The 15,294-nt window shown below is 48.5% G+C and overlaps 1 protein-coding gene across 1 annotated transcript in view; it reads left to right on the forward strand.

The window, feature by feature from the left end:
- Positions 1–6,085: 6,085 nt before the first annotated feature.
- The window catches only part of ppp5c (protein phosphatase 5, catalytic subunit), a 31,088-nt gene continuing 21,879 nt past the window's right edge, over positions 6,086–15,294 (forward strand). Inside the window, exons 1-2 of the mRNA XM_055663583.1 lie at positions 6,086–6,221; positions 9,198–9,439. Coding sequence (XP_055519558.1) covers positions 6,134–6,221; positions 9,198–9,439 — 330 coding nt within the window. The 5' untranslated portion in view covers positions 6,086–6,133. The remainder of the gene's footprint in view (positions 6,222–9,197; positions 9,440–15,294) is intronic.

The raw sequence follows: 15,294 nt of genomic DNA on the forward strand, positions 1-15,294 counted from the left end.
CACCCGTTACTCCAGCATTTTGTGTCTTGTCTTCGATGGAAACAGCATCTGCAGTTCCTCGTACACAGATTATTGAACATGGCGATATGCTGATGACTCTGGGACTGCCCACTATAAATGGTCTGGACAATGCTTCATGTATGACAGTGGGACGTACCGTCTCTCCACCGTGACACGTATGTTTGTTAATCATGCTAAGCTGATAGATAATGTTAGTAGACGCAAACAGCTGGAGTAACTCAGCGGGACAGGCAGCATCTCTGGTGAGAAGGAATGGGTGACGTTTCGGGTCGAGACCCTTCTTCAGACTTAGTTCCTTCAACATATAGTTGTCTAGACTTTCACAGTTCAGTTATTACTTCAGTTTGGTTTAGTTGGGGGAGTCCAGAACCAGGGGCCACACACACACACAGTTTAAGAATAAGGAGTAATCCATTTAGAACGGAGACGAGGAAACACTTTTTCTCACGCAGAGAGTGGTGAGTCTGTGGAATTCTCTGCCTCACAGAGGGCGGTGGAGGCCGGTTCTCTGGATGCTTTCAAGAGAGAACTAGATAGGGCTCTTAAAGATAGAGAAGGCAGGAACGGGGTACTGATTGGGGATGATCACATTGAATGGCGGTGCTGGCTCGAAGGGGCCGAATGGCCTCTACTCCTGCACCTATTGTCTATTTTCTCCCACCCAAGTTGTACCAGCTTCAAAGCCGTCTTGTTGAGTCTCATTGTCTGTGACTTATTTTCACCTCGCCCAAAGCTAACCTGCTTCCATTATCATTTACACTTCTTTTGCATATCTTTCATTCATTTGTTCAACATCTCTCTGCGTCACCATCTATATATCTCTCGTTTCCCTCCCCCCCTCCCGACTCTCAGTCTGAAGAAGGGTCTCGACCCGAAACGTCACCCATTCCTTCTCTCCAGAGATGCTGCCTGTCCCGCTGAGTTACTCCAGCATTTTGTGTCTATCTTTGGTGAAGCAGACATGATGGGCCGAATGGCCTAATTCTTCTGGAGAAACTCAGCGGGTGCAGCAGCATCTATGGAGCGAAGGAAATAGGCAACGTTTCGGGCCGAAACCCAGAAGGGTTTCGGCCCGAAACGTTGCCTATTTCCTACAGAATTTCGGCCCGAAACGTTGCCTATTTCCTACAGGTTTTCGTCCCGAAACGTTGCCTATTTCCTACAGGGTTTCGTCCCGAAACGTTGCCTATTTCCTTCGCTCCATAGATGCTGCTGCACCCGCTGAGTTCCTCCAGCACTTTTGTCTACCTTCGATTTTCCAGCATTTGCAGTTCCTTCTTAAACACGGCCTAATTCTTCTCCTATGTCTGATGGTCCTTTGATAATGCAGGGGAGATCTCTTATGCTACAGAGTAAAATATCTTCAAATAAGCCTGTATCTTATATCGAAAAACCCTGTCTGAAGAAGGGTTTCGGCCCGAAACGTTGCCTATTTCCTTCGCTCCATAGATGCTGCTGCACCCGCTGAGTTTCTCCAGCTTTTTTGTGTACCTTCGATTCTCCAGCATCTGCACAGTTCCTTCTTAAACAAAATATCTTCGTCACATCTTGAAATGTAATTTTTTAAATTGCAGTCATCATTAGTAAAGGGCTGTGTTGGAAATTCTAAAAACCAAAGCTCCCTAGTCTCTGCTTTTTTCAAAAGTCGTCTATCTGGTGTTGAAGTGAATTCATGCAGTGAATAACAGGTTATTTTGGGCAGTCGAAGATACCATCTGATGTACTTTGAATCATGACTCACTATCCCTCCAGCAACTCACACTCAAAGGTAGACACAAAAGGCTGGAGTAACTCAGCGGGACAGGCAGCTTAGCTTCTCTGGAGAGAAGGAATGGGTGACGTTTCGGGTCGAGACCCTTCTTCAGACTGGGAGTCGGGGGAGAGGGAAACGAGATACATAGACAATGCCTGACCCGCTGAATTACTCCAGCTTTTCCTGTCTATCTTCAGTAGAAACCAGCACCTGCACAAGCGAAACATGAGATGCTGTTCCTCCAATTGACGAAGCCTTCAGATGTTTAACTCATTTGTTGAATGAGGAAAACATTTTTTTTCACACAGAGATGCTGTTTCCCCACAATTAGTTGACCAGATTGGCTATTTTAGAGAGTGTGTGGCCCTTGTGGCTAAAGGGATCATTGGAGAGAAGGCAGGTACGGGAATGAGTTGGAAGGAAATTGACATTTTAGAAACTTACAAAATTCACACATGCAGAGATTGTTCCCGATGTGAAGGACAAGGGGGTCACAGCTGTGGGGGAATTCTCTGCCCGAGATGAGAAGAACTTTTTTCACACAGTTGAGGAACTCTCACAGTTCATTGAGGCTATATTTATATTTAAGAGGGAGTTAGATGTGGCCCTTGTGGCTAAGGGGATCAGGGGGTATGGAGAGAAGGCAGGTACGGGATACTGAGTTGGATGATCAGCCATGATCATATTGAATGGCGAATGGTGCAGGCTCGAAGGGCCGAATGGCCTCTACTCCTGCACCTATTGTCTATGTTTCTATGTTCTATATCTCGCTATATCACCATCGATATCTCTCGTTTCCCTTTCCCCTGACTCTGGGCATTGGTGACAATGTGTAAACTCCCAAATGAAGGGTAACTTTTTCACACAGAGGGTGGTGGGTGTATGGAACGAGCTGCCAGAGGAGGTAGTTGGGGCTGGGACTATCCCAACGTTTAAGAAACAGTTAGACAGGTACATGGATAGGACAGGTTTGGAGGGATAGAAACATAGAAAATGGGTGCAGGTGGAGGCCATTCGGCCCTTCGAGCCTGCACTGCCATTCATTGTGATCATGGCTGATCGTCCCCAATCAATAACCCGTGCCTGCCTTCTCCCCATATCCCTTGACTCCACCAGCCCCTAGAGCTCTATCTAAGTCTCTCTTAAATCCATCCAGTGACTTGGCCTCCACTGTGCCCTCTGTGGCAGGGAATTCCACAAATTCACAACTCTCTGGGTGAAAAAGTCTTTTCTCACCTCAGTCTTAAATGACCTCCCCTTTATTCTAAGACTGTGTGTGGCCCTGGTTCTGGACTCGGATGTGGACCAAGTGCAGGCAGGTGGGACTAGTGTAACTGGGACATGTTGGCCGGTGTGGGCAATTTGGGCCAAAGGGCCTGTTTCCACACTGTATCCCACCACAGATGCTGCCTGACCCGCTAATCCCCGACTAGCAAATGTACACAAATCGCCTGCTGAGCCCGCATGCGTGACGCTCCCTGAGCCGCTGAATTACTCCAGCACACCGTGTCTTTTCTTTAATTACACACCATCTGCAGTTCCTTGTTTCGACCACGGGATGAGTCGGAGAAAACTGGTGGGGAATAGTTCCTTCAGCGCTCAACTCTGCCCGAAGCCATGATTTAGTTATGGTGACCGATTGGCGGAGAGATGAGGAAGAATTGTCCTGGGTAACAGGTAGTTCTACTCTAACAATAGTTACATTTCTCTAGTACTCTGTGATGTAGAGTTATAGAGTTATAAAACATTTAATGTCAATGGGGAAAAGGGAGATATGATCGCAATAATAAAGTTATTTCCCACCAAAATATTCACTTACAAAGGTCTTTTTAATTGTTAAGTTTGTTCATAAGTTGTAGGTGTAGAGCCATTCGGCCCATCTAGTCTACTCCGCCATGCAATCACGGCTGATCTCTCTCTCCCTCCTAACCCCATTCTCCTGCCTTCTCCCCGTAACCCCTGACACCCGCACTAAACACGAATCTATGAATCTCCATCTATCTAAAATAGCGGTAGAGTTGCTGCCTCACAGCGCCAGAGACCCAGGTTCGATCCTGACTACGGGTGCTGTTTGTACGGAGTTTGCACGTTCTCCCCGCGACCTGCGTGGGTTTTCTCCGGGTGCTCCGGTTTCCTCCCGCGCTCCACAAAGACGTACAGGTTTGTCGGTTAATTGGCCTCTGTCGATAATTGTCAATTGTCCGTAGTGTGTGTAAGGGATAGTGGATGTTTGGAGTGTGGGAGGAAACCGGAGCACCTGGACTTAAACCACACGGTCACAAGGAGAACGTGCAAACTCCGTACAAACAGGGCGATTGCTGGTCGGCATGGACTGCTGGATGGGCCGAAGGGCCTGTTTCCAAACCTGTGTCTCTAAAGTCTAGAGACTGAATTTGGCATCTCTGGAAATGGTTAGGGTTAAATTCTATTTTGTGTTCTTTGTGGCAAGTATATCCTCCATTAGATTAGGAGGTCAAGACTGTACACAGAACTCAGGTGTGGTCCAACCCAGACATTATGTGATTATAGTACAGGTAACATAATATCACACTTATATGTAAATCCTCTTGCAATAAAGACCAACGTAAGCCTTTATAATTGCCTTCCACACCTGCCTGTTAGCGCTGTGACTAATCTACTAGGACACGTCATTGACTTCAACCAAAGTTCAGCGTTTCTGATTCATGTCCACGTTATATATCCATCTGCAATGTGCATCTCGTTAACTCTCTCAAAGCCGTCTCTGGATCACAAACATTTGTTTTGCTCCCACATCCCACAGACCCGCAGGTTTGTAGGTTAATTGGACTCGGCTGTGTATAGGGGATGAATAAGAAGGTGGGATATCATAGAACTGGTGAGGATGGGTGATCGATGGTCTGCCCGGACTCGGTGGGCCGAAGGGCCTGTTTCCATGCCACTGGAGACACCACAGGGGGTCATAGAAACATAGAAACAGAGAAACATAGAAACATAGAAAATAGGTGCAGGAGGCCATTCGTCCCTTCGAGCCAGCACCGCCATTCATTGTGATCATGGCTGATCGTCCCCAATCAATAACCCGTTCCTGCCTTCTCCCCATATCCCCTGAGTCCACTAGCCCCTAGAGCTCTATCTAACTCAAGGTCCCTCCTCATAAGATCATAAGTGATAGGAGCAGCATTAGGCCATTCGGCCCATCAAGTCTACTCCGCCATTCAATCACGGCTGATCTATCTCTCCCTCCTAACCCCGTTCTCCGGCCTTCTCCCCGTAACCCCTGACCCCTGCACCGGTCAAGAATCTGTCCATCTCGGCCTTAAATATATCCACTGACTTGGCCCTTTATAGTCTGTAGAAGGGTCTCGACCCGAGACGTCATCCGTTCCTTCTCTCCAGACTCTCTCTCTCTCTCTCAGCCTGACCCGCTGTTAACCCAGATAATGATGAATGAATGAATGCATGAATGAATGAATGATTGAATGAATGAATGATGAAAGTATGAATGGATGATGAATGAATGAATGATTGAATGAATGAATGGATGAATGAATGTATGAATGAATGAGTTTATTATGTAAGTGGGGTAGTAGCCGATGGGCCGAATTGCCTGATTCTGTTCCTGTCACTTGTGACCTCATGAGGAGGGAACCCCCTGTGGTGTCTCCAGTGACGGCCGGCGGGGGGCGCTGTGGGCGGAAACGGGGTGCAGTGTCGGCATTGGCCAGTGGGGGCGCTGTAGCAGGCGGGTGGAGGGTGCAGTGACGTGAGCTGCCGGTGGGGGCGCTGTGGCGGGATGGTGCAGTGACCGTGAGCTGCCGGCGGGGGCGCTGTAGCGGGCGGGGGGTGCAGTGTCGGCATTGGCCGGTGGGGGGCGCTGTAGCGGCGGCCGGCATGGGGTGCAGTGACCGTGAGCTGCCGGCGGGGGCGCTGTAGCGGCGGCCGGCATGGGGTGCAGTGACCGTGAGCTGCCGGCGGGGGCGCTGTAGGACGGGAGGGTGTGTGTAGTGACCGTGAGCTGCCGGCGGGGGGCGCTGTGCGACCGGAGGGTGCAGTGACGTAACCTGCCGGCGGGGGCGCTGTGGGACGGCCAGGTGCAGTGACCGTGAGCTGCCGGCGGGGGCGCTGTGGCGGGAGGGTGCAGTGACCGTGAGCTGCCGGCGGGGGCGCTGTGGGACGGGAGGGTGCAGTGACCGTGAGCCGCCGGTGGGGGCGCTGTAGCGGGCGGGAGGGTGCAGTGACCGTGAGCTGCCGGCGGGGGCGCTGTGGGACGGGAGGGTGCAGTGACCGTGAGCTGCCGGCGGGGGGCGCTGTGGGACGGGGGCCGCTTTACGACACCGGTTGCCAGGGCGGGTTTCCGGCAGCAGCGGCGGCAGCAAGATGGCGGAGGCGGCGAGCGGGGAGGCGCCGGTTGTCGGTCACGGCGGCGCTGAGGGGCTCAAGGCCATGGCCAACCAGCACTTCAAAGGTGAGCCCGGCCCGGCCCGGACCGCCCGCGGGCAGAGCAGAGCTCAATCCCCGGCCTCAAGGGGGCGGCGATCCCGCAGCCGGTCCCGGGCCCCGCGTGGACAACCGCCTGGGCTGCCAAATAGTGAGACGGGGACAGCAATGGGGGCTGCCAAATAGTGAGACGGGGACAGCAATGGGGGCTGCCAAATAGTGGGACAGGGACAGCAATGGGGGCTGCCAAATAGTGGGACAGGGACAGCAATGGGGGCTGCCAAATAGTGGGACAGGGACAGCAATGGGGGCTGCCAAATAGTGAGACGGGGACAGCAATGGGGGCTGCCAAATACTGGGACTAACTACCAGTCGGGCTGCCAAATAGTGAGACAGCAATGGGGGCTGCCAAATAGTGAGACAGAGACAGCAATGGGAGGCTGCCAAATACTGGGACTAACTGCCAGTCGGGCTGCCAAATAATGAGACGGGTACAGCAATGGGGGTTGCTAAATAGTGAGACAGGCACAGCAATGGGTGCTGCTAAATAGTGTGATATTGGCCGCTATGGCTGTTGCCAAATAGTGGGACATTGGCCGCTCGTGTGGGCTGTTAAATAGTGAGGCATTGACAACTGTGGGAGCTGCCAAATAGTGAGAGGGTAACAGCAATGGGAGTTGCCAAATAGGGGGACCATTACTGTTACCCGGGCTGCCAGATAGTTAGTAAAAGCCAGCAAGGCCCGCTGCTAAATAGAGGGACATTAACCGCTAGTGGGTCTGCTAAATATTCTTGGTTCTTGGTCCTTCAAAATATTCCAAATGGAATTTAAACTGGAGGTGGTGAAGGGAGGGCTTAAGCCAGAGAGGGTTATTGAGAAGAAAGAGCTACTTTAAATGTAGTTGCATCTGGTTGGGTAACTATAGTAGGGTGGAGACTATTCCATGCTTTAATTGTGCGGGGGAAGAACGAATTGCTGTACACATCTATCTGTCTTTGTAGCTGGGATCACAAATTGGATCAAATGCCCTCGTCTGCTCCTAATTGGTTTGGGTTTGGTGTAGGTCTTGTAGTCTATGTCGAGCTGACCATTTAACATTTTGTAAAAACAGGTCAAACGGTGAGCTTCACGTGTGTCATGGAGAGTCAACTAACTACATAGCCACTGGGGACGGCCACATTCTGAGATATTGGCAACTATAGGCACTGCTAAATTGTGAGACATTTACATCTATGGGGAGCTGCAAAATAGTGTGATATCAACATCCACAGGGACACCAAGGAGTGAAATATTGACTTACTGGGGCTGCCAAATAGTGAGTTATTGACAGACACCAGGGCTACCAAATAATGAGATATTGATAGCTATTGGGATTACCAAATAGTTGGATATTGCCACCACCCGGGCTACCAAATATTGAGATTTTGACCGTTAATGGGGCTGCTAAATCGGACTTTGGACTGGAGTCCTCGGATTAAGACAATTTGGCAATTGTGATTCCTGGTCCAGATGAGGATAGTTTATGACTTTTCCTTTCCCACTTTCCCTGCCATCTTCTCCCCAACTCCCCAATCCACATATGCCTGGCCCGCTGAGTTCCTCCAGCACTTTCCTTTCTCACAATAATATTCCTGTGACTCAGGTTTTTTGATCACCTACAAACCTGTACGTCTTTGGAGTGTGCAAGGAAACTGAAGATCTTGGAGAAAGCTCACGGGTAGAACGTACAAACTCCGTACAGACAGCGCCAGTAGTCAGGATCGAACCTGGGTCTCTGGCGCTGTGAGGCAGCAACTCAACCGATGCACCAATTGGAAGGATGTAACTGGTGGAGTGCTCCTGGGATCAGTTCTTGGCCATCAGTTACTTACTATTTATATTAATGACCGGAGGGGAGGGGGGGGGGGGAAAGAATGTATGCTATCCAACTTTGCAGATGACACATAAATAGGAGGAAGGGCACATTGTGATGAGGATATTGTGGCTTTGGATCAGGATATAAATGGAGTGAGTGGGTATGAACTTGGCAAAAGGCATGGAATATGGCAAGGTGTGTCAAAAAGGGGAATGACAAGCAGATTATTATTTAATGGGCAAGGATTGCAAGTGACCGAAGTACAAAGAGATCTTGTGCATAAATCATTAAAAGATAGCAGGCAGGTGAAGCAAGTAATTAAAGAGGGATTGGCCGTTATTGCAAAGTGGTTGGAGTTTAGAAGTTGGGAAGTTTTGTTACAGTTGTACAGGTGTTGGGGAGGCTACACCTCCAATACTGCACGCAGTTTAGGTGGTCTTAATTAGTCATAGAGCATGGAAACAGATCCTATAGCCCAACTTGTTCAATGAGAAAAAATATGTACAGAATCAACAGATTTTCCCCCTGGGGGTAAATTTACCCCAGGTTGGGAACCTTGGTGTAGGGAGTGGATATGAAAGTGAAATAACATAGAATGGGCGATCGATGGTCGGTGTGGGGCCGAAGCGTCTGTTTCTGCGCTGTATCTGTAAACTAAACCAAATAGTTGTTACTCGAGATGCACCTTCGTGTCCTGGGATGTCAGGACTTTCATATGAAGAAAGACTCGGCTTGTACTCGCTAGAATTTAGAAGATTGAGGGGGGATCTTATAGAAACGTACAAAATTCTTAAGGGGTTGGACGGGCTAGATGCAGGAAGATTGTTCCCGATGTTGGGGAAGTCCAGAACAAGGGGTCACAGTTTAAGGATAAGGGGGAAGTCTTTTAGACCGAAATGAGAAGAGTGGTGAATCTGTAGAATTCTCTGCCACAGAGGGTGGTTGAGGCCAATTCATTGGCTATATTTAAGTTAGATGGGGATCAGGGGGTATGGAGAGAAGGCAGGTACAGGATACTGAGTTGGATGATCAGTCATGATCATATTGAATGGTGGTGCAGGCTCGAAGGGCCGAATGGCCTCTACTCCTGCACCTATTGTCTATGTTTCTATGTGTCATTTTCTAACCATGATCTTCTGTCTCTGCAGACAAGGATTACGACAATGCCATTAAGTATTACACCCAGGCCATCGATTTGAACTCGGAGAATGCCGTTTATTACGGGAATCGTAGCTTGGCATACTTACGGACTGAATGTTATGGCTATGCCTTGTCAGACGCCACCAAGGCAGTGGAGCTGGATAAGAAATACATTAAAGGGTATTATCGACGGGCCACGGCCAACATGGCACTGGGCAAGTTTAAGGCAGCATTGAAGGACTATGATACGGTGAGTGCAAACACCATACAATTGTTCTTTTTACAGCTCTGAGACCATAAGGACCACGGTGGTTCAATCAACAGTGGATCCATGGTGCTTTACTGTCACATGTGTGAAACAGTTTTCGTCAAGCAACCCAGTAGAGTGTCACCATACCAACTCCGCACTTGTACAGAGATAGTCTGCTGAGCCCACATACACGCGACACCATGTGTGGCTCCATTCTCCAAGCCCAGTCCAAGCTCCAGTTGTTGAGAGTGGTGCCCCAGGCTGCTGCAAGGCCTCCAGCCATCGCCTTCTTCTGGTCCACTAGCTACCGTGCAAAAGGCATATGAGCAGAATCAAGGCTGCTCCACCATTCAGTCATGGCTGATATGTTTTTACCTTCTCGACCCCATTCTCCTGCCTTCTCCCCGCAACCTTTAACGCCCTTACCAATCAGTAACCCATCAATCACCGCTTTAGAAGTACCCATGTTGCCGCCCGTCACCCCCTCATCCTCTTGTGATTCATTGAACACAGCAGCTGTGGCAGATCCACAAGCCCACTTGCATTTATATGTCATATTTAACATAGCAAAATATTACAAGGATCTGTGCGGGTCTGTTAACAAATAAATCAGTGCTAAGCCAGGCGTGAGGAGAAGAGCGGATGATGAAAAGCTTGCTCGACAGGCTTGGCTTTAAGTGGCATGGTCAAGTGCGGTTGGGGGGGGGGGGGGGGAGTGGAGGAAAGAATTCGCAACACAGCTGAGTTTACAGAGGGAAGCCAGAGTTGAGGGTGTGCCAACAGTGAAGCAATCTGGATTTATGCAGATCCACAAATCCTACTTATGCCGAGCACAGGCATGCCTTATCCAAGTATCTGTGTTACGACACTCATATTCACTGCCTAAAGAAAGGTCCTGAACTGAAATGTTGCCTATTCAATGTTCTCCAGGGTTTGAGCACAGACCTCTGAACGTTGCTGGGCTTGAGAAGAATTAGTCAGGAGAGGCTCTGTAAAGGGCCAGTCCCACTTACGCGATTTTTGCTGCGACTGCCTGCACTCGTCACAGTAGGTTTCCGAAAATGTTCAACATGTTGAAAATCCAGCGGCGACCAGAAAAAGGTACGACTCTGGGCGACTACTCACGACCATACAGGCGTCACCCCGCAACCTGTCGACACGTGACACCTGTATGGGCGTGTGTAGTCGCCCAAAGAGTCGAACCTTGTTCTGGTCGCCGCTGGATTTTCAACATGTTGAATATTTTCGGCAACCTGCTGCGACTAACACGGGTGCCGGCAGTCGACGAACAAAATCGCGTAAGTGGGACAGGCCCTTAAGGTAGCGAAAATTGTTAACATCAAAGCATTGCAAAAACAGAAACCACAGTAGGACTGACGATGAATTGGATTAGGTGCAGGTTAGGACATGTTGAGAAGAGTTTGGGATATCTCTGGTTTAGGGAGAATAGGAATGTGTTATTGTCATCAGGTTTGCTGGTAAGAAAGATATATGGATATAAAGACATTACTCCAGCACTCTGTGAAACGAAAGCATACTTTATCCAAGCATCTGTGTTATGACACTCGCATTCTGACCCGAATTCTCCACAGATGCTGCCTGACCCGCTGAGTTACTCCAGCATTCTGTGAAACGTCACCTATCCATGTTCTCCTCAGATGCTGCCTGACCCGCTGAGTTACTCCAGCACTCTGTGAAACGTCACCTATCCATGTTCTCCACAGATGCTGCTTGACCCGCTGAGTTATGGTGCAGCAGCATCTATGGAGCTAAGGAAAAAGGCAATGTTTCGGGCCGAAACCCTTCTGGAAATAGGCAACGTTTCGGGCCGAAACCCTTCTGGGTTTCGGCCCGAAACGTTGCCTATTTCCTTAGCTCCATAGATGCTGCTGCACCTGCTGAGTTACTCCAGCACTCTGTGAAACGTCACCTATCCATGTTCTCCACAGATGCTACCTGACCCGCTGAGTTACTCCAGCATTCCAACACAAATTGGTAGTATCCACAGTTCCTCGTGTCTACACTTTTACTGAGTCAGCCTTTAAGATTTGTGAATCAAAAATAATTACTAGAAGCATAAATGGGGTGAGGAAATGGTGTCCATTCGGAATCTGGAGAGTGGTCAGAGTGGTGAGGTTGCAGTACAAGCTCGTTTTCACCACCGATTGCATGAATCAATAATTCTATCAGTGATGGGCCTATAAGCGATAGGATTTTATACAGAGCAAAAAACAAACAGATGGAGGAACCCGGCGGGTCAGGTAGCATCTGTGGAGGGTATGGACAAACTTTATCCTGTATCCCTACATTGTGGGCGGCTTGATGGTATTCATGTACATATTATCTTTCCGCTGACTGGGTAGCAGACAACATCAAAAAAAAGCTTTTCACTGTACCTCGGCACACGTGACAATGAACTAAACGAACAGACTAGCCTTTTGGGTCAGGAGCCTCCTTCAATCTTTGAAGAAGCATAGAAACATAGAAAATATGTGCAGGAGTAGGCCATTTGGCCCTTCGAGACTGCACCACCATTCAATATGATCATGGCTGATCATCCAACTCAGTATCCTGTGCCTGCCTTCTCTCCATACCCCCTGATCCCTTTAGCCACAAGGGCCACATCTAACTCACTCTTAAATATAGCCAATGAACTGGCCTCAACTACCTTCTGTGGCAGAGAATTCCACAGATTCACCACTCTCTGTGTGAAAAATGTTTTCCTCATCTCGGTCCTAAAAGATTTCCACCTTATCCTTAAACTGTGACCCCTTGTTCTGGACTTCCCCAACATCGGGAACAATCTTCCTGCATCTAGCATCTAGCCTTGAAGAAGTTCTCCTCCGCTCAACACTGGGACTTTATACTGTTGAAAAGAAGTCGGACTAACCATTGAAGTGAAGTTTTTCCAGTGTGTAATCTCTCAAAATGAGAGGGAAGACAGCCAGCAAATTGCATGTGATAGAACAGCGGCCTCTTACAGCTAGGAGCGTTTGTGGTTGTTGAAACTAAATTTAGCATTCAACTCCACAAGGCAGTGTTAGGATAGCTGTGATTGTTATTTCTGGAAAGTAATTGCTCCCACTCTGTGCACACGGAGACAAGTTCACTGCAGAGAATGAGGGCTCTGGATTCCCCTCAAATCATATCCAATATGGATTAGACACAAAATGCTGGAGTAACTCAACGACTCAGTCAGCATCTCTGGAGAAAAGGAATAGGTGATGTTATTGGTCGAGACCCTTCTTCAGACTGAGAGTCAGGGGAAAGGGAACTGAGAGATATAGATAGCACAAATGAATGAAAGATATGCAAAATGCAACGATGATCAAGGAAAGGTGGAGCCCACAATGGTCCATTGTGATTTGGGTCATCTTTACAATGCTGTGGTTGGTTGAGAAGTGCTCCTTCCTTTCCTTTGTAACTATGGTCAGTGTATCTACGGCACATCAAAAGGTCTATTTCTGTACTGTGCCTGCCTGTCTGTGGCTCTAAGAGCTCTGCCCACACCATTGAAAATAGCAATGGAAAATAATGGTTGATTGGGCCGAGGGAGACCAGCAGGCTGTCGACCTTAGTTTAGTTTAGAAAAACAATGCAGAAACAGGCCCTTTGGCCCATTGAGTCCATGTCGACCCAGCGATCACCCATACACTAGCCAATTAACCTACAAACCTGCACGTCTTTGGAATGTGAGATTCAACTGGACAACGCAGAGAAAACCCACGCAGGTCACGAGGAGAACGTACAAACCCTGTACAGCCGTGGTCAGGACCAAACCCAGGTCTCTGGTGCTATGAGGCAGCAACTCTACCGCTGTGCTGCACTAGTGGCAACATATTTTCCCTGTATTAGACAATAGACAATAGGTGCAGGAGTAGGCCATTCGGCCCTTCGAGCCAGCACCGCCATTCAATGTGATCATGGCTGATCGTTCACAATCAGTACCCCGTTCCTGCCTTCTCCCCATATCCCCTGACTCTGCTATTTTTAAGAGCCCTACCTATCAAGCTCTCTCTTGAAAGCATCCAGAGAACCTGCCTCCACCGCCCTCTGAGGCAGAGAATTCCAGACTCGCCACTCTCTGTGAGAAAAAGTGTTTCCTTGTCTCCGTTCTAAATGGCTTACTTCTTATTCTTAAACTGTGGCCCCCCCAACATCGAGAACATGTTTCCTGCCTCTAGTGTGCCAAGCCCTTAACAATCTTATGATCCCCTCTCAACCTTCTAAACTCCAGTATTGGAATGAGTTTGTAGTTATATGGTCGGACTTCTCGTTGACCTCGTTAAAACCATAGTTTAAATCTAAGCTTAAATGTTCTTATTCTTCAATTCGAGGAGCTGCTGCTGATGGATGTCTGATTAATGATCAGTGTGGGATTTTAGTCTGCACATTGATGACATGTTTTGGGACATGTTTGGGCTGTGCTGGGTGCTAGCAACTATGGGCCTTAGATATGTTTACCCTCCTTTCTTCCCACCACCCCCATACTTTTGAATACTTCACAGTATGAGAGGCAGAGCTGGTACCTCACTGTGCCTGAGAGGGTGCCATCTGTGGAGTTTGCATGTTCCCTCTGATCGTATGTATGGGTTTAACTCTGACAGCTCCAGTTTCCTCCCACATCCCAAAGACATTCAGATTTACAGGTTAATTGCCCCAAGTGTGTACACAATGGATGCAGAAGTGGGATAACAGAAGCAGTGTGAACAGGCGGTTGACGGTTGGTGTGGACTAAGCGGGCTAAAGGGCCTGTATCCATGCTGTATGTTTTAACCAAAAATCATCGCTCTTTATAGCTCCACAGAACCAGTTGCTCACTCATGTGGAATGCTGCATAATTCAGAGTAAAAGGACGTACCTTTAGAAAGATGAGATGGAATTTGTTTTGTCACAGGGTGGTGAATTTGTTGCCACCGACAGCTTTGGAGGCCAAGTCAATGATAGTTTTAAGGTGGAGATTGACAGATTCTTGATTGTAGGTTATGGGAAGAAGGCAGGGGAATGGGGTTGAGAGGGAGAGATAGATCAGCCGTGATTGAATGGCGGTGTAGACTTGATGGGCCGAATGGCCTAATTCTGCTCCCATAACTTCTGAACTAATGAAGTGTAATAAGACTCTTGAACCATGGCCATCACAACTGAGTTGACTCCTGCCCACCCTGACTCCCAGCAGAACAGGCAGAAACCCAGGGACATTATTTCCAGGCTGGTCATACACCGCCCCCTACAACTGAACCATTGGAGAAACCTGATTAGTTAAAGAGGAGGAAAAAAATGTTTGGCACTTGAAGCACGGGACGTAAACAGAGGGGAGAGGGAGGGATGGAAGCGATTTGTAGGATGGGCTGTCATTGGTATTTAAAAGTGCCGTGGCTTCACAGTGTCCAAAGAAGATGTCCTCCCGTCTGTGTACACACACGTCTCTGCTTCGATGCGAGGGGAGCCTAGCTGTGAGACAGACCTGTTACCGCACTGTGAGTCTATTGAATGAGAAAAGGAATTTGCGAGTATAGATATTTTACTTTTGCCCGTTGCCCGTGGTACTTTAAAGCGAGTTATTCTCTTGCGTTTGGTGCGATGCCCGCCAGCAATAAATTCTACAAACGTTGGCAGCAGTTTGAACAGTTTCTGCCGCGCATTGTCAGGTGCGTGGTCAGAAATGTCAGGGTATTTATAGCGGCCTTGTAATGGTGATGAAGTTCGTGTGGAAGCTTATCAGAATTATTCCACGCACAGTCAGTTGTTATAAATACAAGTTGGGTTTACGCATGTCTTATTTTAGTACCTCATCAGCCTGGTTTCCTCCCCCCCTACTTAAAATGTTTTAGAGTCATAAAGAGATACAGCATGGA

The sequence above is a fragment of the Leucoraja erinacea genome, chromosome 38, assembly GCF_028641065.1.
Source record: "Leucoraja erinacea ecotype New England chromosome 38, Leri_hhj_1, whole genome shotgun sequence".
NCBI classification, from domain to species: domain Eukaryota; kingdom Metazoa; phylum Chordata; class Chondrichthyes; order Rajiformes; family Rajidae; genus Leucoraja; species Leucoraja erinaceus.